The sequence below is a fragment of the Haplochromis burtoni genome, unplaced genomic scaffold (assembly GCF_018398535.1).
Source record: "Haplochromis burtoni strain Fernald_Lab_line unplaced genomic scaffold, NCSU_Asbu1 Contig_54, whole genome shotgun sequence".
Lineage (NCBI taxonomy): Eukaryota > Metazoa > Chordata > Actinopteri > Cichliformes > Cichlidae > Haplochromis > Haplochromis burtoni.
In genome coordinates, this window is record NW_024582415.1 from 387,816 (window position 1) to 415,704 (window position 27,889).

A 27,889-nucleotide genomic window follows, 5' to 3' on the forward strand; every position below is an offset into this window, starting at 1 on the left:
GTCAGTGGCGCTGTACGGTAGCCGTTGGTAACGAAAAGACACTGGGACGAGGGCGGACTCAGGGAAGCGGTTTCCGGGTCTCCCTTCCTGGGCTGGGACAGCAGAGAGAGACGAAACGCTCCGGTGGCTTAATAGCATTTCAAAGGTACGGACAGGTAAGGTACTGCTCGGTTGTTTGCTGTTATTATGATATATAGATTTTTTAACTTTAAACAGTGTAGCGACTATTCGATGGAACCCTAAGGGAGACAAACCGGACAATCAGTTTGAAGACTTGCTGGCAATATGACACCAGCCGCGGTAGCAACTGTTGCATGCTAAAGTTTGACATGTAACACAGTTTCATCGCTTTTGTAGACCCAACGTTGGTTTATCGAGTAAGTTTTTAAAGAGGAAACTATTTAAGGAACTACTGTGTTTACTTAAGCTGGGTACAGGCAAATTGCAAAGTCATTGTCCCAGTAGCAGATATTTGGAAAACTCTGTGAGTGTCTGACAGACTGGGTGTGGTGGACATCTGACTGTTACAGACACTGAGGCCTTCACACACGTTTCAGACTCCCCCTGGCCAGTGACTAAAGCATTATATTAAATTCTCCTTCATTATTTGACACAACTGTCCAAATAAACACTTCCCCTTCTTCATGTTTTGAAAAACAGCTGCGCTACCCACTGCTTTGAGCTCATTTATTGCCCCATGGCCCAACTACTGGGAAGCTTGCTACACTTCACTAGGCTTAATCAATTCATAAATCAGCACCATTAAAGAACTTTGCTCCAGATTCCTCTTGTGTACCCTTCCTGACCTCTGCACTTGCTTTCTAACATGCGATTATTCCATGACCTTTGGTTATAAAGCACATTTCCAGAAAAGTAAATTTTGCCTTCAGACATCTTTAACAATAACAGAGGGAAACGATAACACATTCTCATTATGTGATTGTCTAAGATGTGGCTGAGGGCCACTATTGAAGAATTGTCATCCATCTTTGTTGTGTTTTGGACTGGGTGAAAACATGCATATTTCACTTCCTTTCTTGTTAAGTGGTGAGCACTATGGCAGACTCTGCAAGCTGTAATCTCAAGGCGGCAGCTGCCCCTTACTACAGAAAACAAGTAGGCTTTATGGCCAGCTGGACAGAGATCAATTTGATATTAAAAGAACAACATCTTCCCGTAATGAAAGACGCCCCATGGCTCAAATCAAGCACCTTCACCTTTCTCTGACCTTTCCCCTTCCTCCGACTTTATCTCACTAACACAGTCCAACAGGGATCACGTTTGTTTGAAACTACACAGGGATGTTTCCGATCGTTTTGTGCTGCGGTGTCAATGGAAAGGCAAAGCTTCATTCACACCAGCAGAGCCAAATGGACTGTGGGTACTGCTGATGCGAAACTGCAGGATACTTTTCAATTAAGCTGGACTTGTGTCAAAATGTGATTTTTGTTTTTACATAATGTGAATTTTTTTTGCAATAATGTCTTTTTGAAATGTCCTAAAAAAGATCCATTTGAATAGTAAAACAGAACAAAAATAAACAGGAGAACACAGTTTTAGCAGTTTCTACACTGCCAAACACACTGATGTAAAGTTAAACAGACACATTTTTGAAGATAAGTTGACCCAGTAATGTTGTCTTGTTACCAAAACAAATGATAAGAAAATGATATCAATGTGGATTGCCACATTAATACAAACATTTTGTTTATAAGTTTTTAAAGTAACCTATACCTTTCCTTATTTTCTGGTAATTAACTGATTGAGGTAATCATTTGATTGAGGTGTGTTGACTCAGGGTGATATCTAAAACCTGCAGGACACTGGCCCTTGAGGTCTGGAGTCCCCCATCCCTGACTTTTAAAAAAATTATTATTAAGAATTCCTCAAGTTTCAAATATTGAGGGCATATGTTTAATTTACCCATGTTATCCAGAAGCTTAGGCTTATCTGGATGAGGTTTTTGTTTTATTCTTGCATTTATTAAGATATTCTTTATTTTGTGTTGCTGAAACCCAGAATAAACATTTCTTCAGTTTGTTTTATATGTACAGCTAGTTAGAAACTTGCCTTGAATACACAGCATGATTTTACACCACCAGTTGTATGAAATAGAAGCAAACCTTTTGAGTGTGAAAAATTAAGCCTTAAACCTGCAGCATTTCTAAATGTCAGCAGGCCTGTTAATTTCCCTTGATTGTAGTTGGCTGTCAAAAAGACTTCCGATAAACATCAGTCCTACAGTAGTCTATGGGAAAATGGGCCTAAGTAAACACAGAGAGAATTTTAATTTTGATGATTTTAAGTGTCAGAAAGGAGGCTTAGCCTTGCAATTTTCAAGCTATTAGCCAATTAACTTCCAGTTTCAAAACATCAGAGCTTCCTAACAGGACTTCGTGACTTTATGTTGGTGGGATTACAGGAGTTGCATCCATCTTTTATACTCCAGGCCTCGAGGGCCGGTGTCCTGCAGGTTTTAGATGTGTCCTTGATTTAACACAGCTGATTTAAATGGCTAAATTACCTCCAGTTCAGGCCTGGTAATGAACCAATCATTTGATTCAGGTGTGTTGACCCAGGGTGAGATCTAAAACCTGCAGGACACCGGCCCCCAAGGCCTGTGGCTGTAATTATACTCCGCTGCAGATGGAGATGAAAAATTACAACAGTTCTAAATGAACCCAAACATCTTTTTCTACATGATGTTTTTATGCATATGATGTATAGAGACAGATCTTTGATTGGCTAATATTGGCTGAGTATATTGTAAGACAACTATAGAGAAGATTAGTGCTTTTTGATGTTGGAGAAAGTAGTTTTGCAGTGTGATGTTTTTGAAATAAATTTTAAAAATGAATGCACTTTACAATCAATCAGTGTGGAATTTGTGTTGTGATTTGATAAAAGGCTTTCTACAAATATTATTATGGAGGTTTAATGGGAGGAAATGAGCATGGAAATGAACAGGTCATATTACCTGCACCTTTAACTGTGCACCAGTGTACAGCAGCTGTGAGTATTATAAAGATAATATTTTGTTACTGAATGGCTCCCACTTGTTTTGAGTAATTTCCTATGTTGTCCTCATTGTCATAAATCATCCTAAGCATTAAACTCTGTGTGTGTTATGAACAGTCCTGGTGGTTTGCCTGTGGTCGAAAGGCTTTCTTATTCCGCCAATTGTGGCTTTTTTTCCTCTCTGTGGGCTCATATTTTTAAGTGTTTCCAAAACCACAGCTTAAAAGCCTGTGTCATGTCTTTATTACACCACTTTGGCCCACCATTCCTACCTTCAGACCCCCAAGGGCTGCTTAATTACAGTCAAGCCCCCTTCTCTGTGTGTTGTATTGTCTACGTGTGGAGGTCTTTTGCCAAACATCACTTTATTATGCTCAGCTGCTCCGAGGTTCCTGTTGCTTTGATCAGTTGCCACTAATTTACCATTTTTGTACTTATGCCACTGACTTCATAAAGTCTCCACATTATTAAAATCATTGTTTCATCTTTTTCAATAAGTTCAGAGAGGCCTTAATCCAAGAAGAGCGAGTCTGCAGACCTTTGACACTGCCTGTCAGGGAAGGTGAATAGTTCTTCTAGCATTGCTGGTCCTTCGTGGCTTCATTCCAGCCAATAAATCAACTGTAAATGCATTACATGCCAACAACTTTGGCTTTCTAAGGTGGCATTTTTCCCTTTTGGCCCTAACTGTTTAATCTCCCCCATGTCTGGCCCACTGATGCCAGTGTGTATGTGTATTAAGAGCGTATTATTGAAGTGTGCCTCCCGCCTGTCTGTCCTGTAGTGTTGTCTTTGAGAGATTACAACTGAGATATTGGACCAGTTTAATTAATCTGCTGCTGGTCTAATGCTGGTTCCCACAGAGCCTGAAGAAGAATAACACTTAAGAGTGTGTGTGTATGTGTGCAACACAACTGAATGCACTTGTGTGGGCTGCTGCTTTAACTCAGATACTCATTAACTGTAAAAACACATTATTAACTGTCTTTGTTGTGTTTTTAGGCCTGAAACAAATGATTTTGTAGGTCATGAGTTGTGACCATAGAGTGTAACCATGGTGTCACCCACCCGGTGTTTAGTATGTGTAGTGTCTATTGGGATTTGCTCAACCTCCCTCAAACTGTGGGTGATGTGTACATACTCCAAACATGGCAGCACTGTGCCAGCAATATTTATGTTTCCACAATGTGCTGGCTGGCCTGTCATGCAGTTTCCAAGACTAAAACCTTAGTAAAAGTGGTTAGCTCTCAGTAGCCTCCTTAGGGGGAAAAAAAAAGGGCGCTGATATTCTAACACTACCAGTCTTGGTCAGAAAGCTGCATTCACTGACTTTGATGCTTTGCGCCACTATGAGGGTAACGTTTCTGAATTCTTGAATATATTGCTACTCTTTCAGGATGTATGGCTGCTGATTGGCTGTCTATTAAATTTTCCTGTCCTCCTAATGTATTCAAATTTCTGAAACATTTTTAATTTTTAACAGTACTTGCAAAAATAACAAGAAGCAGGTGGTTTTCTGTTTCCAAATTCTTCACTCTGTATTTAGTGGTGACTTGAGCAAAATTCTGTCATGGATTTGATTATTATAACCACTTATTTAATTTTGTATTTATTCATCCGGTGCAGCCAGAGGAGCTCTGATCCACCAGGGCTTGGCCAATGGGAGATTTTGGTTTGCCCTCTGTGTCTGAAAGAGTAGATCCTTGGGAACTCAAAAGTGTAGGTTGGAATCTTTGAATCTTTAGCTTGTTCCAGTCATCCTTTCTCATTCCAAAGCATTACGTGATGCAATTATATTAGAGGGTGTATTCATCTCACCATTGTGTGAGTACACATGGTGTCTTTTAATGTTGGTGCCTTGAGTCATTAGTCATGTTTTTATTAGTGTCCTAATTGAGACCCACAAAGTCTGTGTAAAGATGTTGGAGGGTCGGCGGCAGCATAAGTCTTTGGTTTATCATCTCATTCTGTGCTTTAACAGAATTACCTTTCTTTATGGCCCAGAAATTAAACTAACAGAAACTAGGCTGCATAGATGGGTTGGATTGGTATCTGGGAACTGGAGGCTGGATTCAGGTTTCTGGTTCTTTATAGTGTAATTCAAGCAATTTCAGAGCAGTGGTATGACAGCAGGGAGGAGGCTGTTGTCATCAGGGAGTGCTATTGTTGAGTGCTTGGTTGGCGACAATGTTTATGTAGATGGCACTCATCCAATTAACATCCACATGAATCCAGGGACTCAAGGTTTCCACGGAGATTGCTTTAAAGTTGATGAATTTAAGGACAAGGCCTCATATGGTCTCTGATCACTTGGATTGCCCCTTTACCTTAATTCAGCACTGCTCCATTCTAAATGGGTTGAGTCTCCCCCCCTTACTGTCCTGCATGCGGTTGGTCTTAAAATGTCTTCAGGGTTCAGGCACGTGTTTCCCCTTCTCTGTAAGCCCAGCTGCCCTATATAGGAAAGGCTTCAGGAACGAAAGGGATCAACAGCCATTGTTCTCCTTGTGTGCTTGGTGAAACCACCCTGTCAGCAGGACAGATCGCTGCCCACTTTGATCTAGATACAGACTACTCCCAACTACCATCTAATACATTTAACAGCGTGAAATGGTTCCCCAGGTGACCACAAATGTGTTTGTCAAATGCCACGGTCAAATCAGGTTCCCATGCCACGTCTGTCCACCGGCAAAGATTACATAACCAGAGTGCATCTCCGTTTGGCAACACACAGGAGCCTGCCTCTTTCTAATGCTTATCACACTCCACCTGTCAACTCCTAGTGTGTTGGTGATAAAATGGAGCCTGTTCTTCCTGCTCACTCATTATGTAGCGAATTTATCAAATGAGGCTGTTGCTCTGTCGTCTGCTCAGGGTCATAGGGAGAGCCAGGAGCAATGAGCAGGCAATACTGTAACAGCTTAATGAGAGTCTGGGAAGTTACTTGTGCAGATTTGATAACGTCTGCAGTGAGAGTGATAGTGTTAACAATGGTGTGGCCATCGGCATCTGAACTTGGACTACATGTTTTGGTCTTTTTGCAAAGATATAAGGTATAAATGTAGCATTTTTCTAATTGTATAAAAATAAATAGTCAAATATCAAAGTTTTTGCTGTTGCTACAGGTTTTTTTTTTGCCACCTTTCTTTGTAGCTCTCTGAGGTTATTAGGATCCCACAAATCAATGTGACAGCACAGCTCTAAAACCTTGAAAACATAAATTAATTATTCTATTCAAAAAGTTGTTTCAGTTGCTTTCCACAAAATAATGTTTTTAAATTTATATCAGTATTTTAAACTAAATGATTACATTCATGATTTGGTTGATTTAATTGTTTGTTTGTTTTTTTTTACATTTTGTTTTTCATAAGAAAATTGAAGCAGACTCAAGTCAAATGGGTGTTTTTTTTTTCAGCTGTGCAGCATAAATCCAGTATAAATATGTCACTTATTTTATGGTGGTTTAACAGATATCAGTGTTTTTTCAGGCTTAAACTTGAACAACTGATTTAACCATAAGGGTGTAACCGTGTAAGTCACAACAGCAATAAAATTTTAAAACATAAGGAAAAACAAAGGCCTCGTTGAGCTTATAGGCTACACAAAATGTTATTATTAATTTGCTGGATACAACTTTTACAGAGTGAAAAGTTGTGTGTGTGTGTGTGTGTGTGTGTGTACATATATGTATTGCTCAACTGAATAGATATTTATGATGCATAAAAGTTATCTGAATCATTACAATGGGTCGCAGCAGGACATGTCATTTACCACTCTTTTTTTCCCTCTCCTACAGGCTTGACAGACATCACATAAACAGTAGCGATGTCTCAGTCTGGAGAGAAAGGAAAGGTGAGTAAATGTCAGAAATTTCCTCACATCACAGTTTAGATTAAACTATGCAGATTTTTGGTGGGTGGTTTTCTAATAAGGATCTGGTGATTAAGGGCCATGGTACTTGTAATCTCTAACACACACGCCTTCACAAGCATCCACAGAGGATATCCTGTTTAAATGCAACTGTTTCATGGCTTGGCTTTATTGTGTGTTTAAAGTTTCTCAGTGATATGTATCATCATCAATCTCTCTCTTATACACTTCAACTGTACACCTAGACTTCATAAAATGATGAGGCAGGAGTTGTTTAGAGGATTTATCACATGAAAGAAATAAGCAGAAAAATGTCATGTAACATACTTATACTATGCTATCACCTAAATGCAAAACATCACATATACTTCTGACTAGTTTGCAGCTTATTTTTTGTAGTTTCTGATCCTATTTGTTTTTCTTGTGCTACAGTTTCCAGATGCTGCAGGTTATGTAGGGTTTGCTAACCTGCCTAACCAAGTGCACCGGAAATCAGTGAAAAAAGGGTTTGAATTTACCCTCATGGTTGTAGGTGAGTGGTCGAGTGTTCAAGTTTCAAAGTGGGCATACCAGAAAAAGTTTGAAGTACTCCATATGTTTTCTCTTGAAAGTACAGATTTATAGTTTAGTCTCTATTTTTCAGGGGAGTCTGGTTTGGGCAAATCCACATTGATAAACAGCCTGTTTCTCACTGATCTCTACCCTGAACGTTACATCCCTGGTGCTGCAGGTATGTCCACACACTCCCCCACACACACACACACACACACACACACACACACACACACACACACACACACACACACATGCACACTTTAATATTAAAAAAGGCCTACTACAATGTCTCCAGCAAAGTGTTATTTCAAGTGGAATGCTGAGAATGCTGCAGTCTCAAAATGTGACCCTGCCCTACTTATGACTTGACTTAGATTAGGACTTGGGCTCTAGCTTGAAAACAATTATCCAGGCCCTCACAGTTCAGAAAACACATACCTCTCTTATATGGCAAAACCGGCGGTTTGGGCCAAATCTGGTGTAATTTTTCTTATGATTTGTTTTAACAGAGAAGATTGAGCGGACAGTGCAGATTGAGGCATCAACAGTGGAGATCGAAGAAAGGGGAGTGAAGCTTCGTCTCACTGTAGTTGACACTCCTGGATACGGCGATGCCATCAACAGCCAGGACTGGTGTGTTTTTGTTATGTTTTTTTTTTGTTGTTGTTGTTGTGGGGGAGTTAGAACAACTTGAGACGTGTGCAGCGTGATCTCCTATCCTCCCCACCTGTCCCCGATGCGCCTTTTTTTCCAAGTTTTGTCTCAGGCTCCTTATTTCTTACCTCTCCTCCCCCTGCATTCTCCGTGTCTCCTATTATGTGTGTATGCGTCTGTAATGTGTCGGTATGTGTGCTTACTTGTGGGGCGTCCTACTGTCAACGTGGGCTCTCTGTCCAGGATACGTTTCCTGTTAATTGTGCTGGCATAGCTGTATTTCTACATTCTTGGGTCCTCTTCATAACAACTCCACACTTAATAAAAGGAAACGTATCTTCACTTACCTTTCATTTCTTTCTACAAGATTTGTGTGCCACTTTTTTAGCATTTAGATTATGAATATTAAATGGTAGGTAAATGAAACCAAATTTTAAGAGCTATTTAGAAATTAAAGACGAAGAGTAAATTTCGGACAACAGTTTAGACCAGCCGTCCCCTACCTTTTTTGTGCCACGGACTGGTTCATGTCCGACAGTATTTTCACGGACCGGCCTTTAAGGTGTCGTGGATAAATACAACAAAATAAAACCAGTACTGGTACCAAAAAAAAGGAAGATTTATTCATAACACATGGGAAAAGACCCAAGGAAACAGAGTTAACGATAAAAACGATAAAAAATAACGATAAAAAACAATCAAAAACCCTGAAAACCATAACTTTCACAACTCTCACATCCCGGTACCAAACGACTCATGGACCGGTGCCGGTCCGGGGGTTGGGGACCGCTAGTTTAGATTACTGAACTGAGAGAAGGTAAAGAGGTAAAAGTTAAAACTGATGGAATAGTATGATTTAAACATTAACGTTATGTATGTTTGGTTGCTTTGTTTAACACTGATAGAAATAGGAATGATGTTCATTCTACAAGTTGATTTTCATATTTGACTGTTTGGCTAGAAGATATAAAACTGCACCCATCAGCTACATTTTTTATCTTATGAGTCAGAAACAGATGGTGTGAAAATGGCTGCTTTCCTTTTTTTTTTTAAAAAGTAACACTGCTGTTGTTAGGGAGGTTGAGATGGTGTGCCAATTACAGCAACAAAACCTTTCATTTTAAGTTGATTCCATTGAATTTCCAGCTCTTACAGGGACATAAACCCCTTCAACTGGAAATGACCTATTCATTCAGTCATAAACCGGGAGGATTTATAATATCAGTGATCTATTGCCTGACATGTAAAACTACACTCTAAAGGGTTTTTGTGGGAGTTAAAGCAGGTTTCTGAAGATCTATATCATCCTGTGTTCGATTCAGTGGAAGTATGTCCTGGCCTTATTCTGAGAAACTATTTCTTCACTTTGACCCTTCTAACCTAATGACAGGTGTTTTACAGCTCTAACCTGCTCTTTGTGTATGAGAAAATCTAACTTGGAGTGAAAATAAGTTGTGTATTAAAACTAACAAATTCCTTACTGGTGCAGATAAATGTTTTTTGGGGGGATGGGATGTTCTGTATTTGATTTCAGTTTTAAGACCATCATCCAGTACATCGACAATCAATTTGAACGATACCTCCATGATGAGAGTGGGCTGAATCGAAGACACATAGTGGACAACAGAGTGCATTGCTGCTTCTACTTCATTTCTCCGTTTGGACATGGGTAAGTAAGCACAGACACAACACTAAAGACACCAGAAATGAGCTGACTTGTACTTAACACACTACTTTTAATCATGTTTGGTGGTTCTAAAACAGAACTTCCTTAATTTGGGTATTTCAAAACTACACAACTCTTGCTGTTTATGACATCTTTAGCATTAGCATTAGCGTTTTTGATTAACTTGAGTTCCTTTTACACATTTCAGTTCTGCTTTGTTTCTCAGTACTGTCATATGCTGTGAAAGGCAGTTATTCCTTGTCCAATTTTATCATTTTTGTCATTTCAAAACAGTTTTTCACTGTGTCCTAATTGCCCTCTTTGTTTTTCCTCTTTCCCAGTCTAAAACCACTGGATGTGGAGTTTATGAAGGCCATCCACAGCAAAGTCAATATAGTCCCAGTCATTGCCAAGGCTGACACACTGACTCTGAAGGAGAGGGATCGCCTGAAGAGGAGGGTGGGTTTGATTTTACACCCACAGACACATAATTTCAATCCTAAGATGTCTGTTTTCTGGTGTATACACCACATGTAATCATCTTTATTCAAATACTACCACAAAGCCCAAATGCCACTTACTAAAGACACTGTTAATCCAATTAGCAGATATATGTGTACGCCATTAGAAAGTGGCTTATAATCATAGAATGGAACAAAACAGTATTATATAGCTTATCTGTCTATAATGGCAGCTTAGCATGTCACACCTCTTTGCGTTCGTGTGAGAAAGCACTCGTGCACTTCTCCCTGTGATTGCGCTGATGAACGGCTTTAAGTTTTTGCGTTTCTGATGAAATCACCAGTTTCAAAGTAAAGGGAGGGACAAACCAAGAAAGGAAACAGTAGAAGGGATGGACTGAGGAAAGTTTGTTGTATATAATTTAGATGAAGCACATTTCATCCAGTTTCAACATGTCCCACATACTTCCTCTTGGACCTGACCCAAGTGTCTGCCTGCCTGCCTGCACGCTTCTCAGCTTCCTGCTGTCCACAGGGGAAGGACATTGTAGTACCGCTCATCACACACACTTCACAGCAGTGTGTTCAGCTGATAACGTCTTGCTTAAGATGATTTAGGAGGATTTTCCTCGTCTTTCCTTGTCTTATTTCCTTTTTTATATCTGTGAGACAACTTGAGTATTCCTTATTTCTGTGCTTTTTGTCTCAATTCAGAGAAAATTGGAACTAGTTGGTTGATAATATGTCATTTTCTGTTTTTATATAATTAATTGATTTTAATGTAAAGATGTTGCCTCAGACTGAGAAGTTACATCAGAAATTATTTTTGAACTTTAGCACTTTTTGTATTTGAAATGATTAAGTGAGAAAAAGACCCACTCTTTGCAGCCTGGTAAAAAAGCATATTGTGCCTCAGTTGCTAATAACTTTTTTTCTGTCAGCCCTCTTTAATTGAAAGTCAGCCTGTCTCCTCACCTTCCCCGGATGCCCAGACCTCCCACCTGCTTCTCATTCAGGTCTCGGAGCCGGTGGTCTGGCAGGCGTCAGGCTGATCGGCTGACCGGAGTCCAGCTCTGCTTTGTTCTCCCAAACAGCCAATCTGTTTTGTTAGAATCCTGGGCTGTTAAATTTCTTGAAATCACCGATGCAGTATCTTAGCAAATTGCAGGTTACAGTTGGTCATTCAGGACATTTCTTCTTGTACTCACTGAGACAGCAGGATTTAACAGTGGGCGCACATGAAAACTCAGTAACTGCACTTAACTCCAACTCAAACCTCAAGTCTGTTCCTTTGGCAGTTAAGAATAAAAATACCATGTTTCCTGCCACTGCTGACCCCCACCTCAAGCTGAAGGAAACCCCCAAGCTTTTTAGTTTTTTGCTCCAGCTGCCAGCCTTCAGCAGGTCAGCTGTCTTTATCAGAGTTTTGGCTCAACTTTTGTTTAATTTTGTGTGTATTTTTCTCCCTTTACTATAAAAGTTTAGCCAGGAGAAGTGAAGTGAGAAATAATGAGGGACAAGGGACTCTAAGGAAATACTGTAACAGTATCACTCTGATCTGACCTCTTTTCAGCTAAACTTTCAGTTTGTTCACATGCTCTGCTAAGTGTTCCCTTAACATACAATTCCGACTGTACAATGAGCAGCAATTAGCTGCAGAGTTTAACAAAACTGTCAAACTCACGCATACCCACACCCAATAAGATCTATAACATCTAAAGCGATGAAGAAAACAGGAAATATAGAGGATTAGTCAGCTAATCCCATGTGGCTCTCCAAATGACGTTCCTCCCAGTTTTCTCAAAAAGGTATTTCCTACCATCAGACCACACATTCCAAACATTATTAATACTAGTTTTTTGTCTGGTCAAGTACCTAAGGAGCTTAAGCATGCAGTCATACATCCTTTACTTAAGAAACCAGACTTTGACAGTTCAGTCATGTAAAATTTTAGACACATTCCCTTTCACACTTCCCTTTCTTAGTAAGATCCTGGAAAGGATTGTTTATACTCAGTTGATGGACTATTTGAATGACTCTCAATTGTCGGAAATCTTTCAGTCCGGCTCTAAGCCATTTCACAGTACGGAGACAGCCCTCGTAAAAGTTATGAATGATGTTCTGATAGCGACAGACCATGGTAAATATGCAGTGCTGGTCTTCTTGGACATGACTGCTGCATTCGACACAGTGGATCACGATTTGCTGATCTCCCGCTTACAGCACTGTGTGGGAATTTCTGGTTCAGCACTGTTGTGGTTAAAATCTTATCTCTCAAACAGGACCTTTTGTGTTAAGTTGGGGTCGGCTTCATCCCCTGTGGCCCCTCTGCTTTGGGGTGTGCCACAGGGATCTATTCTTGGGCCATTATTGTTTGCACTGTATCTTTTGCCTCTTGGCGCAATATTTCAAAAACATAGTGTCATTCCATCTACATGCAGATGACTGCCAGCTTTATTTACCTTTTAGTCATTCCGATAGTCTTCCAAGTCGACCTCTGCTTGACTGCCTTAGTGATGTTAAAGCATGGTGGCAAAAAACGTTTTACATTTTAATGATCATAAGACGGAAGCGATCTTATTTGTCCCAAATCGTGTTTCTGACGCTCCAGATGTTGATCTTGCTGCTTTGACTTCCATTTAAAGAGTTCGATCACAAATCTCGGAGTAAAAATTGATTCTGCACTTACCTTTGATGGTCATGTAAACGGGGTGGTAAAATCAGCATTCTATCACCTCAGACGTTTATCGAAGGTTAAGCCCTTTCTTTCCAAGCGTGACTTGGAAAGTGTTATTCATGCCTTTATTACTTCACGTTTAGATTATTGCAATTCTCTTTTAATAGGGGTTGGGCAGGGCACTTTGTCACGCTTGCAACTAGTGCAAAATACTGCGGCACGATTTTTAACTGGCAGAAGGAAATTCGACCACGTCACTCCGGTTTTGGCCGCTCTACATTGGCTTCCAATTGAATTTAGGATCTGTTTTAAAGTCCTTTTATTGGTTTTTAAATCTATAAATGGTCTGGCACCTGTTTATTTGTCTGATTTGTTGAGGCCCATGTCCCCATTCGTTCGCTTCGGTCAGCTGAGAAGCTGTTGCTTTCAGTCCCTAAGTCACGGCTGAAACTTAGAGGAGACTGACCATTCTCTGTTGCAGCTCCGATGCTTTGGAATAACCTCCTCTCCATATTAGACAAGCTACATCAGTGCCAGTTTTTAAGTCCAGATTAAAAACCTATTTTTATTCCCTGGCTTTTAACTCTGTGGGTAACTGACATTTTCATTAATTTTATTGCTATGTCTGGTTTTTGCTATTTTATTACTATATTTATATTTGTATTGTACAGCACTTTGGTCTACCAGGTGTGCTTTTAAAGTGCTATATAAATAAACGACGACGATGACGATGAGCTATCTTCCCTACATTTAAAAATGGCACCATGTGGCTCTTGGGAATGTATATTATTCCTACTGACTCTTGTTTGTTTACAATCTGGGCATGTACAACTTTTATCTCCGTCCTTGTATAAATGACTAAACTGCTGTGGCGCTTCTATGTGGGTTTTGTGTATTTCATATATACAAGGATGCCCTACTTTGATGATCGCAAAGCTGCAGTTTTTAGTGTCAGTATTACAATCTTTGGTCTTTAAATAAAAAAAAAAAAAGAAAATACATATTACAACACAGCTGAAGTTGAACAGAATTGTACTGATTTAACTGTTGAAGTTAACAAGAGACTCCTTTTAGAAAGTGGAAGCACATAAACTCTACTGCTGCTTTCCAGCATTTTGAGTTACATTAAAATGAATCATATACTGGGTGAGATCAAGAACTTCCACATCTTTTCCCATTTAAAAAAACCAAAAACCATACCTGATTTCAATGTGGGCTCTATGCACTTCAATGTTGCCTCCTTTTCAGCTCCCAGCGCATCTGCTTTCATATGCTCAACCTGTTTATTTTCCCTGAAAGTCCTACTTGGTGGTGGGATCATTGCCATCAAAGTCAATTCAGATTGACACAGGACTTGATGTTTACTCTGTACAAGTTTGGCAGTTCTGGTGAAATCGCAAACTTTCTTCTTCAAATAGTCAAAGGGACAGTAAAATGGTCCAAAATTGTTCAAAATGAAATTGGGCAGCAGAACTTTTCATCACTCTTTACATAGGAAATTATGTTGGAATGAAAATGATGGCTGACTAATTTACAATGAATTCAGGATATTTCACATATCTGACTCAGTAATCTGTTTTGGTTTTTTTTGCATGTTTAGAAGTTTGACGTGCCATGGTAATGTCCATTAATCTCTATTAAGTGTCTCTCGGGAAAATGGACGGGAGTATTTGTTGGGTTGATCAGATAAGTTCAAGTAGCTCTTAGGTATACGTGCCTGACTCCTGCTGTACAGTCCTGTACAGTATGGCACCAAGGCCTTCCTTTGAGGTCAGAGCACTATCAGCCAAGAACCTGCCAGAAAGCTGAATGCTGGAGAATGATTGATAACCTCCAGTGTTTCTCCCACACAATTTATTAGTTTGTTTTTTGGAGAGCAGTTTCTCACCGCTCGGAGAATTTGTTTCCCCTCCCTCAAAGGCTCGTACAGTCCTTTCCCCTATTATTAGTGGGAAACAGCTTGTATAGAACAATATAAATTTCCTGCAACGTGTCAAGACTGTTCCACTGACAAGACACAAGTAGCACAGCTCAGGCTCAAAGAACAAATTGAACAAGCGTTCACCGGAACTACTCGTCATTTGCCTGCGTTTTAACCAGTTCTTCCCTTCCTGGCAGTGCTTCCCCCACCAGCCTATTATTTTCTCGCCCTTCATCTTTGTGTCCTCTTTTTTTCTTTTTTCTTTTTTTTACGCTTGTTCTAATGCCAATTTCCTTCACCAGAGTCATCGTGGTCTCTAGCTCATAACTTGCCCTGAGGAGGGTATATTGAGGGTCTGATCCTCTCAGTCTGGGTCCCTAAAGTCATATCCTGTGTGGGGATTTAGTCTGAAAGTGCTTTACTGGTTGTTTTCTGTTTGAGTGAAGAGGATGGTACACAGCTGGTTTAAAGTGGAATCCAGATGAGCAAAAAAAGAGTAAAGACCTTTATTCTTATCTAAAAAAAAATAGAGTGCATATTTCTATTTTTTCCCTTCTGTAGCTACAACACTAAAATTGACTGATTTCAACAGCCACCTTTTTTGTATAAAATTGAGGAAGAGGGGAAGCTTAAAAAACTAATAGAAATCCAAGATTTATGTGAATGTAACTAAAAACTGGGCCAGCTGCTTGCACTGACGAATTACCTCTCTCAAGCAAATTACGAGTCGCTGTGTGTTGTTTTCATGCTTTGATTAAATGTGCCTAAAACAAACACTGCCCAGAACAAAGGGAAAACATCTAAGATCCCAGTCTGTGATTTTTGGAAGTGATCAGCATATTTAAAGTGTGAGGAATTTGCACAAAAAGGTAAAAGAGTGGATAAGGATGCCTTTGCTATAGGCAAAGGCGTAAGAAAGTTGTATTAAGCTGATTGCGACTGTGTGAGCTTTCTTTCCTTTTGTGTAAAGACTAAAGTCACAGGTCAGTGAAGGCCAGAGAACCCAGCCCCTCTGCTGTTCTCGCGCAAGCCTGTAGACCGCAAACAATACCGCAGCCTCTTTTTCAAGTCTTCCCCGTCTCCTCTTCTTTCTTCTCCCTATCTTCCTGTTTGCCCTTGTTCGCACAGCATTTTGTTACTTACTACCATGTCCCCAACTCCTCCGCCATACTCCTACTTTGTGAATAAGCGCTCCGCTGGTGCACGTTACCAGTGTCGACACAGTCGGTAATAATAATGACTGTTTTTATTTGCATCACTATTAATTTTTTTTTTTTTTAAAGTGACAGAAACCAGACACAGAAACCCGATTAAATAAACATTGAGAACAAAAAATTTACCTAAACTGAAAGAATCCACATAGTTTACTGAAAAGGCTGAAGCTGCAGCTTTTTACACCGATTCTTTTTGCAAAATGTGTAAAACTAAATATCACCAAAATAAAGGTAAAAGAAAATAATACATTAAAAAAATGAATTATTGAATAAATTCAATACAAAAATGCATAAAGTGTTTCATAAATAGTGATCATACCTAACTTGTTCACCTCCTTTTCTTTTCTTTTTTTTGCGTTAAACTTTCTCTCTAATTTTAATAATTTGAACCAAGTTTAGTTAAATGGCAAAATCAAAGCATGATTAGTAGTCAGATATGTTACTCTAGGATATTACCTCATATTTTTGAGGTAATTATACGCACATGATCAATGATATGTAGTTTGTGGGAGTTTCCTGATGAGCTTCAGTTTAAATTCTTATTGTGCAGGCCAGAGATGGGCCTTACTGTAATCCAATTACTTTTTTCAAGTAACGAGTAAAGTAAGGGATTACTATTGCAAAAAAAGGTCATTTGATTACTGTTACTTTCCCGTAAGCACGCTGCGTTACTAAAACCGTGATTTTTTTTTGATTTTTTTGATTTTTTTTTGCGCGAGAGTGTCTCATGACAATGACGTAAGCCAGTGCGACATTCGTGGCAACAGCTGTGTGCAGATCAACAAAGGATAATATATCGAGTGCGGGAGCCCATATGACCGTGCAGTGTTTAAGGCGTGGAAGTACTGACCTTACTTTGAGTTTGATTCCGTAAAAAGTGACAAAAACATTAGCATTCGCTGTTCACTGCGTGGGAAGAAAACGTATTTTTACAGCGAAAAAAACCCCTAAACTTCCGAGCAAGCACCAACAGTACGCTGCCACGAGAATGTGAAACTCCCAGATCCTTCCACTGACCGCTACGACACACCTGCACCAGGGCAAACCTCCGCCTGCCCCACTCCTGCTATACAGGTGAAAATAGAGCAACAGGACCACTGAGTCTTTGATTTTATTTATTTTCTGCTGTGTTTTACTTGCATCTATTTGAAAGAGTGAGTGTAAGCACAGAAACAAATTTCTGCCAGTCAGAGAATGCTGTATATAATTTAATGTTTGCTTGATGCATAAAGTTAAAAGATTAAAACTAATAAAACAAGTTTCAAAAAGAGACTTTTTCATTTGATTACATTTTATATGATGAATTATGCAGAAAAAGTAGAATTGGGCTGAAAGATCTATTGCTTTATTACCTATTCAGGTTGTAAATCTTTTTTTTTTTTTAAAGTAACCAATTACTAATTACTTATTTTCAAAAGTAAAGTAACAGGATTACTTTTTGGGGGAAGTAATCAGTAATTAGTTACTGATTACTAATCAGTAATTGATTACTAATCAGTAATTAGTTACTGATTACTTTTTTCAAGTAACCAACACTGGTGCAGGCTTAGACTGGTACCTTATCAGTGAGATTATGGGGGTGATTGCAAGTTCCTTGTGTCAGGCCCTGATCAGCTTGTGCTTGATTCTTTTCCTTCCAGTGTTTCAAACAGGGTGATATATTTATTTTTATGCCCTCCTTTGGTCATTGTGCCAGGGAACGTTCCCCATCTCCAAAGATTTTAAAAACATAAATAGGCCTTTTGTCTCATGGAACACACAACTCTGTTACACACGATTAATTGCTTTTAAGTGAAGAAAGTGTGGGTCAACTGTAGCATTACAAATCTGAAAAGATCATTTCTGGACTTTGGCTTACTGCTGATGAGTCACTTGAAGCTGTTGAGTCCCTTTTGATTAGAAAATAAAGTCACAAAACTTGGTTTGTGGCTGTCCTCTTCTAAATCTCACATAAATACAAGATTACGTGAATGGCTCAATTGTATCTCTCTGTATGCTCTTTGATCAAAGGAAAGGTGGGTGGTCTTAACTGTACTAATGCTTAGCCCAGACAATAGGAGTGTGGGTGGCTGTGTGTTTGTTTGTTCACTATTACTCATACGATACCTTCGTGGTACTATGACTGTAGGACTTCCTTTGTACTTTACATCAGTACCTCAATTTAAAAACATTCAAATCTGGACCAACAAAATATTTCTAGATAGTGTTTCTGTGTGTTGTGGTGTTCTACTGGTGCTGCTGTGTGTCACAATTCGTTTTGTACTTTTAAGGGAACTTTCTGGGGGATTTAGTCTGTAGATTGTTTGGTCACAATTGCTTTTTTAAACATGTCTTGTTGTTGTTCTTTTACTTTGGTGAATCACTGACCTCCTTGAGCTACAAGGCTCCATGCACGTAACATACAAGCTCTGTTCCTGCTACTAACGCCAGATTATACCAGTTGAACACAGTATGTTAGCACTTAGGTGTGTGTGTGCGTGTGTGTGTGTGTGTGTGTGTGTGTGTGTGTGTGTGTGTGTTTGGTTAGATGGCTGGTATGAGATCTAAATCCCCCTCCGACCCCCTCAGATCAGGTATTGTTGGGGCTCCTTCACCCCCTCAGACTCCCGGCAGGCAGGAGAGAGCCGGTTAGCTGAAAGGCGTTTCCTTGCAAGACAAAAGTGTTCGGTCTCATGTGTCTTGAGGTTGTATTTGAAAGCTAAATAGTAGGTTTATATGTGAAGGTATGTGAAATGTGTTTTCTGGCATGTTATTTACAAAGATACAACGAGTTCAGTACTCTCTAACAAGTGTCAATATTTGTTGACAGATTTCATTAAAAGCTACGTTCTTTGATTTTGTGAGAGAGAATCAGAAGTCTTGTTATGAGTTTGGAAAAGTCTTAAGGGGTCATACCTTTCTAGACAGCTTTTTGACCATTTTTATCATGGTGTTGTTTAACAGTACTGTCCCTTTTATTTTTTGTAAGACTATATTGCTGCTTGCTCATATTTCTTCTTTTTTGTCACGCAGAAAGTAGGAATCCATCATCAGACCCATCAGTACTCTATTTTTCATGAGATTTACTGTGACTTGAAACACATTAACAGAAAATGTGTTTTTGACCATAATATTTGTTTATCCAGTGTGAAAATCCAGCTATAGCTCATCTTTTAACGCATTTACTGATTACATTTGCATTAAATGCCGTTTTTATTTTTTTAATTAAAAAAAATATATTTTAAAGTCTTTGCTTCAAGCATCTCTTATATAAGGTTGTAACGTATTAACCAAATTTGTATAGTGGCACCAGTATACAAAGATGGTGAAATAAAAGTTGGTTGCCAAATAACAATGCATTGACAATTTTCACCTTGGTTCTAACATTCTTTTACTATTAAAATGAACCGCTAAATACCAATGCCAGTTTTAGTTCCAGTTGACCTTTGAAAACCTTTACAGTACTCCTATATTAGCTCTTGCCTTCAGAAAAGTAAAAATTAAACATTAAAGTAAGTGCATGGCTTTATAAGGTGTAGAGCAAGCAGTAGTTTACACACAGTTGGACCTACTGGAGTCTTACAAGAGGCACACTGTGGATTTTCCTTTAATAATGTCTTCAGCCTTGGAAAAAAGGGACCCCTGTCCTTTAATCTCATAACAAGCAGCGACCCTCCATGTGGGTCAGTCTTAACAAATCTGTTCGGTTTCTCTCAGTCTCTAATGAAGAAATTGGAATAGTGCATCATAAGGTTTAAGGAGTTTCTGGTATGAAAGAAGGTTTGAAAGCTACTCGGATGTCCTGCTTCTACTGGCAGGGATGCATTGTTTTATTCCCAGCGCTCCCTTGAAGAAGCTGGCATGCATCTTTAAGGTTACATAAACTTTATTGAAAGTGCTCTTGGTCTGATCTTTAGTCTTACGATTCTTACTTGGTCACGGTTGATTGGAATTGAAATGCAGTTTTTTTTTTTTTTTAAATCCTTTTTGGCTTTCTGTAATGTTATTCTTCTATGTCTGCATTGTTGAGTTCCCAAGAGTACTTTGCACCATGTTTCTCCTTCCAAGTATTGTTCCATGCCACAGTTTGACTTTATTGGATACAAATCAGACCAAACCAAGAGACTCAGCTCTATCCTCAGCAATCACAGGAAAAAAGCCTTTAATAGTTGGGAGTGTTTGCTTGTGCATGCAGTCACCTGTTGAATGCCAGTACTACAGTGATCACCACAATCCCCGTTTTTTGTTTCTGTGTTCTTTTCTTTGGCTGGTGTTTGTTTCCTTCCAGTGATGTTTGTTCATAGCTTGGCAGGTGTTTGAGTCATTCATATTCTTTTTTTGCTTAGCTTATGAGAATGAACAAATCCTGAAAATATTTTTCCCTCGGCAGGTTAAGAGATGAATGTGGAATCCCTCTAATGATGGGTTTGCATCTTGTTTCTTTATGATTGGAGGTGTTGGCTCAACCTACTTTGCAGTTGAAAAAGTGCTTAGTCACATCTCCCACCACTACACCCTGTGTAATTATATCTATGTATAGACCTGCGGGTATGCTATATTTGGGCTGTACATAACTGTTACAGTATATTTCATACTCCTATTTCAAGAACTGAGTGATACCAGCTTTTCTCTGTAAATATACGTCTGGCATGACTCACCTGCCGTTTGCCCTATTTCTAACCTATCTTCAAACCTAACAGTACCATTTCATATCATACCCTCACACTGGACTCAGAGCTGCCCAGCATGATGGAGTCTTTCTACAAACATCACTTCATATTCTGTGATGTAAGCCAGAGATGTAAACCGATAAATTGTTGGCTTCCTTTTCTAATTAATGCTCAGGCAGAGTCTGGAGTTGAATTGTTTGTATGCTGCTCCGACAGCTTCGAACAAACCACTAAAGCCAATCATAACAGTGGGGTGGGAGTGTGTGGCGTATTATGGCCTGACATGATGGTCATAAAGTTAACTTGGTTCCCACTGCCAATATCCCTGTGCCAACTAAAACACTCAATTACGAGAAGGAGAGGCTGGTGTAGCGTTGGGGATTAAGGCCTACATTGTGTACAGTAAATCGGCAGGAGACAACAGGTATTTGGAGCGAGTGGTGGTTTTGAAATCGCATGATCCATTAGCGGTCTTGATTATAGGTCTCAGCCTGTGCTAAGCACATGTTACAGAACAGAATAATTCAGGTAAACAGCCATTTAGGATTAACAAGGTCTGGAAACAGATGATGGCAGACAACAGACTTGTGTTTGCGCAATGACTGATGCAGGTTTGTAGATATTTAATTGTACTTTGCATTTGTAAAAAAAACTGTTATTCTGTTTTTATCAGTTCTTCAGTTCACTTTTTTGTTGGATTTCTTTCTGTTTTATCACATATCACATCTGCATTTGTGTCTAATCTAATCTACTTGTTTTACAGGATTTGTTTGTTTCATTTTTTTTTCCTGTCATTGTGTCACACATGTTTATTTTCCCGCTGGGTGCATAGTTTCCCAAAATTCTGTCTGTGCTACCTCACCAGAGTGATGTTTATCGAGCCTCCGTGTAGAACGTCCCTGTAAATCTGGTGTTTGAGTACGTGAGGGAGAAACTGAGGCTCTAGCCTGGTGTCACAGTCTCCTCTCGGTGCTGCAAAGCCTGTTTGTTTTTAGATCTGGCCCACAACAATACCCGACTCTCCGCCGTGCATACACTATCTCACATACACTGCGTGCAGAGCTCACTGAGAAAACAAGCGACAGCCATAACAAGGACTTAAACAGGAGCTGCACTCCGTAGGAAAAGCTACACTCACTTCCCAGGCTGGTGGCTGACTCACCACCATCCTATTATACACTATAGTACTTGAAAGTCCCCAAAAAGTCAGGAAAACAGCGCTTGACATTTTTTGGCACCATTACACAAGATTGCATTGTCGTTTTCAAAATTCTCCTCTCGGGAACACAAAAGCAAAATGCAGCTTTGATGTTTACAATAATAAATACTGACATCTGTCCCAGCGGTAGCAGAGAAGAAAGCTCCTTTGTTTCAGCTTGTTTCTTCACCGGTCAGAGAAGAAATAAAGGAGGGCGAGATCTTTGTTTCGGACTCTTTGGAAGTTTGAGGCGCACACAGGCTATTTTTTTTCACCTGTCTAACCTTTCTGTTTCAACTCCTTCTCCTCCACAGGGGTCTTTAATTAAATGTGCTGCTGCAACAACAGGTGCTCACTCACACCCTCCTATTACTCAGTAGAGCTTCCTTACTTTCTGTTTATGGGACAGCGGCTGTTATTTTCTACATATAATTCACAGTTTACAGTGAATGTACTGTGAACCAGTGCACCATTTGGAGACTCTCCGGGACTGGAGAGGTGCTTTAAGAGCAGATGCTCTGTCAGCTCGTTCTACAAAGAGCATCCGCATAAAGATTGAAATATTTTTCTCTTTCCTTTTTCCATAATCCTGCTGACAGACAGCCTGAAAAAAAAGTTGACATTGGTCTTTCCAGAGAAAATGTGTTTGGATGAACAGTACCTATATGCCGAGCTGGAATGGTCTGCTGCAGTTATCAGCTGTATTGATGTTGTTTTAGTTTATTTTGTTTTAGTTAGGATATATGATTAGAGGTTTTAATAAAAATGAAATGGTCCTCATAGGTAGCAACAATGTGAACATTTTACTGTTCAAATGAGACATCTGGCTTTCTGGACTGCTGCAGTACCCTGTTGGTAAAGGTCAAGCTGACCCGTCTTGTAGTATTTGCAGTGGCACATTTGTTGGGCTCAAGTTGAGATTCCCATCACAGTGGGAGAGTTCAGGATCACAGTGACGCCACAGCATGGCCTCTTCTTTCAGTTTCTCTTGTTTCCACTTCTCAGATCCTGGATGAGATTGCAGAACAAGGGATAAAAATTTATCAGCTACCTGATGCCGACTCTGACGAGGACGAGGAGTTCAAGGAGCAGACTAGAGTCCTGAAGGTGAGAGAGGGGCACTCAGCTAATGCCAGCTTTTCCCATAGGAGGTCCGCCATTTCCCTCTGCTGGTTCAGCATTCTCTTCCCATTCATCTTTGCTTCCCTTCACTGGAACTGCTCCTCGCTGATACCTTGATTTTCCACATATTCTTTCCTCTGCCTTTGGGTGTCCACTAACATTTGACTTCCTTTCCCAGGCAAGCATTCCCTTTGCTGTCATTGGCTCCAACCAGCTTATCGAAGTGAAGGGGAAGAAGATCCGTGGTCGTCTGTACCCCTGGGGTGTAGTAGAGGTGGAGAATCCTGAGCACAATGACTTCCTGAAGTTGCGCACCATGCTTGTGTGAGTATCTTTGGTTATAATTTGAAAAGTAAAGTCTTATAAAATCTAACCAGAACTTTTGCCCTGTTAAGCTTGTCGCTGCCAGAGATGAAGTTAAAATCTGAGCTCTGCTGCCTTCTAGTGTTTGAAGATGTGATTGGTGTCTGTCTGTTGCAGGACCCACATGCAAGACCTCCAAGAGGTAACTCAGGATCTGCATTATGAGAACTTCCGCTCAGAGAGGCTGAAGAGAGCGGGCAGGTGGGATCCTGTTTGATATAGCAAAGCACACGTTAGTTATTCCTGTTTCATTCAAGGAGTATAATATTAATCACTTCATTTGTCCTGCAGAGCTGTGGATGAGGAGGTGTTGGATAAGGACCAGATCCTGCTACAGAAGGAGGCAGAGGTAAAAACACACGGAGCAGATTTGTGTATTTGAGCAATAAAAGTGAATAGCCGTACACACAGACCTCCGCAGTCTGAAATCGAATTAAAAAAATACTAGCCTGTGGCGCTTTTTCACTTTACTCATTTAAGGCACAGACTCGTGAATAATTTAGCGAATACTTACATTTCAGTCTTACATCATTACAAGTATATATACAAATTTTCATTTTCTTTGTAAACTACATAGAAACCTGTTCAGTTTTAAAGAGAAATAATGTGACCTGTAAACCTTTGTAAGTAAATGAAACTTTATTCATACATTAAAGGCTAAGGCTGTTTACGGTGCTTCACATTTGTCCAAACTAAATCAATGTTCCAGGCTTTCAATTCAGCACTCATAACATATTTTCACGTGTGTGTTTCCAGGTTAAAAAAAAGATTTCTATCATTGTTCTTTTTTCTTTTTTTGTTAAAGTAACAGAACTACACAGATGAAAAGCATAAATAAAAAGCATAAAGTAGCTTGATTTCCCAGTGAAATCATGATGTCTGTGAGCCATAAATCTGTAAATGTAGAAAGGCTCAGTTGATCGTTTCATCTTGAAAACAGTTCAGTAGAATATTTCAGGGTGAAAAATGGCTGACATGGTGTTCAGACAGCACACGAGGATTTGATGACTCAAGTAGGTCAACTCTGGCACTCGGTGTATAGTCAGGTATAAATGCAGAATCACACTGAGCCTGCAGCACTGTAACATAACGTGCTTTCAAAAGTCATGACCACAGTTTTAGAAGCTGCAAATGCAAACCAGGAAAGCAGCCTGTTTTTCTGTCTGGTTGTATGTTGGAATGCAAAAACATTCTTATTTTCACTCGATATGCATTGTTAACCTTATGGGCCGCTGAGCCTGCATGTCATCAGGTCATAACCTGTTTCCTGATTGCCTTTGATTGGCCTTTTTCTGTTACTGCAGCAGGGCACCATAGTGAGCAGGTGGGGTGCAATCAGAGCTGTTTGTAAACAATGTCTCCAAGCAGGATATGCCATCACTTCCTGCCTGGGTGTTTTTTATGGTGGGAACAACCTCAGTAACGTTAGGAACCAAAGCCACAAAGCCAGAGGGATCGTTTGTTTGGCTGATTTGTTTAGATGTCGTGAGAGGTTTTGCTGGGAGGAAATATCACAATGACCTGTGATACTCCCTAGATTCCTAAAAGGTCCCAGAGTAAATGAATAAGTAATTGTTATTTACATGAGAGGTTCTTGGAAGTAGTTGTGTACTGAGAACTGATTAGGAGTTCCGAGTTGTGTCACATTCAATGATCGGATAATGCACCGTATGAATGTCAGTTCAATGTGCAGTAATGTCAAATTTGTTTTTCTTAAATTTTCAGGCAAATTCAGCAAATAGCTCAATACATTCTTACGGTTAGGGTTAAATATACATTTTCTGACACTTTAGGGTTTGTTTTCCTTACAGTCAGAGCTGGAGTAGAGTTAACAGCCCACAGGAGGCTTAAACTAGACTTTCTAAGTAGGTAATTCAGTTGCAGCAAGATGCCATCTTCCCTTGTTTTAGACAACATAATACTATACAGTAGCAGACTTTTCAGTCTCTTAGTTCTGTGGAAACAACCATATTTCACCTATTGAGAAAAAATAATCTGGCTTGAACTGCTTGAAGTTCTGTGCTCTGCCACAAGAGGGCGAGAGATATTAACAGGAGAGCTGCTGTTTAATAAGAACACCTGTGATCCTTCTGTAGCGCATCCTCACTGTTAGTTTTAAGTACTGCCTTTGTTTTAGTGCTTTTTACTCTTTAACGTTTAACATGTAGCAATTATTCATTTATTAGTTTGCATTGATTTTATGCTTTATTTATTTTTAAGCTTTTTGACATTATAGCTGATATAAATACTCTCTATTTGACTAAATGGTGACTAAACAAACACTTTTTTTTTTCTTGTGTAAACAAAATGTTATTCTGTAAGCTGTTTCAGATGGCAGTTATTTGGCTGCTTTAGCCTAGTTAAATACTGAGTGAATTATACTGTTGTCAGATGAGAAAGTCCTCCAATTTCTTAAGCTTAAAACAATTAAAATATTTTATTATTAAAGAGAAAAAAGGCTTATTTTTTCTTTTCTGTTAATATGTGAATATTTTCTGGGTGTGTGTGAAATAGGAGAAGTACTCTTTGAAGCAGACATTAGGTCTTGAAGTCACACATTACATTTCGCCACAAGCTGATATTCTAAGAAAGGCTCACTGAATCAGCAGATATGTGTGTATTTTAACCCCAGTCCACGACCTTCTGATAAGTTTATATCGATAGTTTGGTTTCCTAAATCTGACCAAACTAAATGAAACATACTGATGTGAAAGTGGTCACTGCTTGAAAAAAAACTTCAATGGGGTTTTATTTTCATCTTCTTTCTCTTTCTGTAGCTGAGACGCATGCAGGAGATGATCGCGCAGATGCAGGCACAGATGAAGATGAAGTCGGACGACTAAAAGGGTCGGAGGTGAAGGGAAGCACTTTGACCCAAGCCACCAGCACACACATACACATAAAGCATACACACACATGCATACACTTAGTTGTCCAGCCCTGCCACTCTGCAGGCCCACCAGGAGCCAGTTTCCAGAACCACATCATCTATGTGCACACCACCACCACCTCTTCTTCTTCTTCCCTCCATTCTTCCATCCATCGGCTGTTTGGCAGCTCTGTCTCTTCAAGACTCCACATTCAAACTAGTCTCCTTGTGGGAGTGGATAAAAAAAGAAACAAGTTATGACGACGATGTTTGAATACTGGGTGATTATGATTTATCTGCTATTTAGCCATCTTAGTTGTTATCCTCAGCGTTGACAGTGACAGCGGTACCGAGTGGTTTTACCGTCACACACGTGTTTACATAATATACAAACTGTGAGTTTCACCTCACAGGTCAAAACTTTACAATGCATTATTTTCCATTTATTCTGCTATTGGGTTTGAACTCATTCACTTAAAGGTACAAATAGTTTGCTTCTCGTTTTTTCTGTTGGTTACTCATCACTCACCCATCACCTTCACCTCTGAATAACCATTAGTGCCTGTTTGCTTCAGCCTGATAACGCTATAATTACCACAGAGATAGATACATGTGGTAAACCAAATCTGGTTTTCCTAAATGTGTTAGACTAGAAACTTTATTGTATAACCAACAGCTAAAACTAATGCAAACCCTCCAGGCTTTAGAATTTCAGGATTTTTTTTGGTTTGTTTTTTTTAATGTATCTGTAATACCTGGTTTTAATGTGCCAAACTATAACTTCAGACTGAAAACTAATCAATCAGTACTGTAAGTTACAATGTTCCCAGGTTTGTCTCAGTGACATCATTTCATGTATAAAACGGTCAGCTTGTACACTGCATGTGCAGCTTTTCAACTTACTGTATTCACTCATTTCAGTTTAAATATGTAACTGAGCTGTGTGTAAACTCCCTCCAGCCCACTGTGAACAGCAGACCTTAACATTTCCCCAGCACTGCCGTTTAATCGTGCTTTCACTCATTTGCCATTATTTCTTATTAATGTGTCAGTTAAGACTTTGTAGATGTCGACATGTTTTGTATTTCCTGTCTCAAATAAAATTTGTTAAGAGAACAAAAGTTGACATTTGCTCATTTGGGGGCAGGGGGTACCTTTGAGACTCATGATCGACATGACTTGGCACTGTTACTGTTTCTAAAACGTGTGACTGTCTGTGTTTTCAGTTTGGTTTCCTATGTAACATGTAGAAAAAAATGTGACATCTGTCTTGCACAGGAAACTCTCATAACATCCATTTTCTTGTCCACTTATTCACATTAAGTTTGTTTAGGGAGCAGGAGCTAATTTTAGCTGTAACATGGTGAGAGGAGCAGTACACCCTGGATTGGGTCGCCTGTCTAAAGGAGGGATAACAGAGAGACAGCAACATACACACATTCAGCTTGAAACCACCAATTAACCCAACAAGCTAGAGAAAGCCCACGTAGGTCTGAGACAAACAGGAAGTTCAAACTAGGGACCTTGTTACTGTGGGGCAACCATTTCACCGTGAGAACAGGCATAGGAAGAAATTTCAAAGAGGTAGTCGTTCCAGACGTTTCTTTGATTATTATTATTATTTGTTCATTATGAAGTTGCTGGCACAAAGT

The 27,889-nt window shown here is 39.5% G+C and overlaps 1 protein-coding gene across 1 annotated transcript; it reads left to right on the plus strand.

The window, feature by feature from the left end:
* zgc:63587 (uncharacterized protein LOC393431 homolog) lies at positions 1–27,358 on the plus strand. The gene is made up of 12 exons (XM_014334257.2): positions 1–155; positions 6,815–6,870; positions 7,321–7,420; positions 7,532–7,618; positions 7,953–8,076; positions 9,632–9,766; positions 10,105–10,222; positions 22,889–22,990; positions 23,184–23,329; positions 23,486–23,569; positions 23,660–23,717; positions 26,146–27,358. The coding sequence occupies exons 2-12, from the start codon at positions 6,844–6,846 to the stop codon at positions 26,209–26,211; spliced, it is 1,047 nt and encodes a 348-aa protein (XP_014189743.1). The 5' UTR covers positions 1–155; positions 6,815–6,843; the 3' UTR covers positions 26,212–27,358.
* The last annotated feature ends 531 nt before the right edge of the window (positions 27,359–27,889 follow it).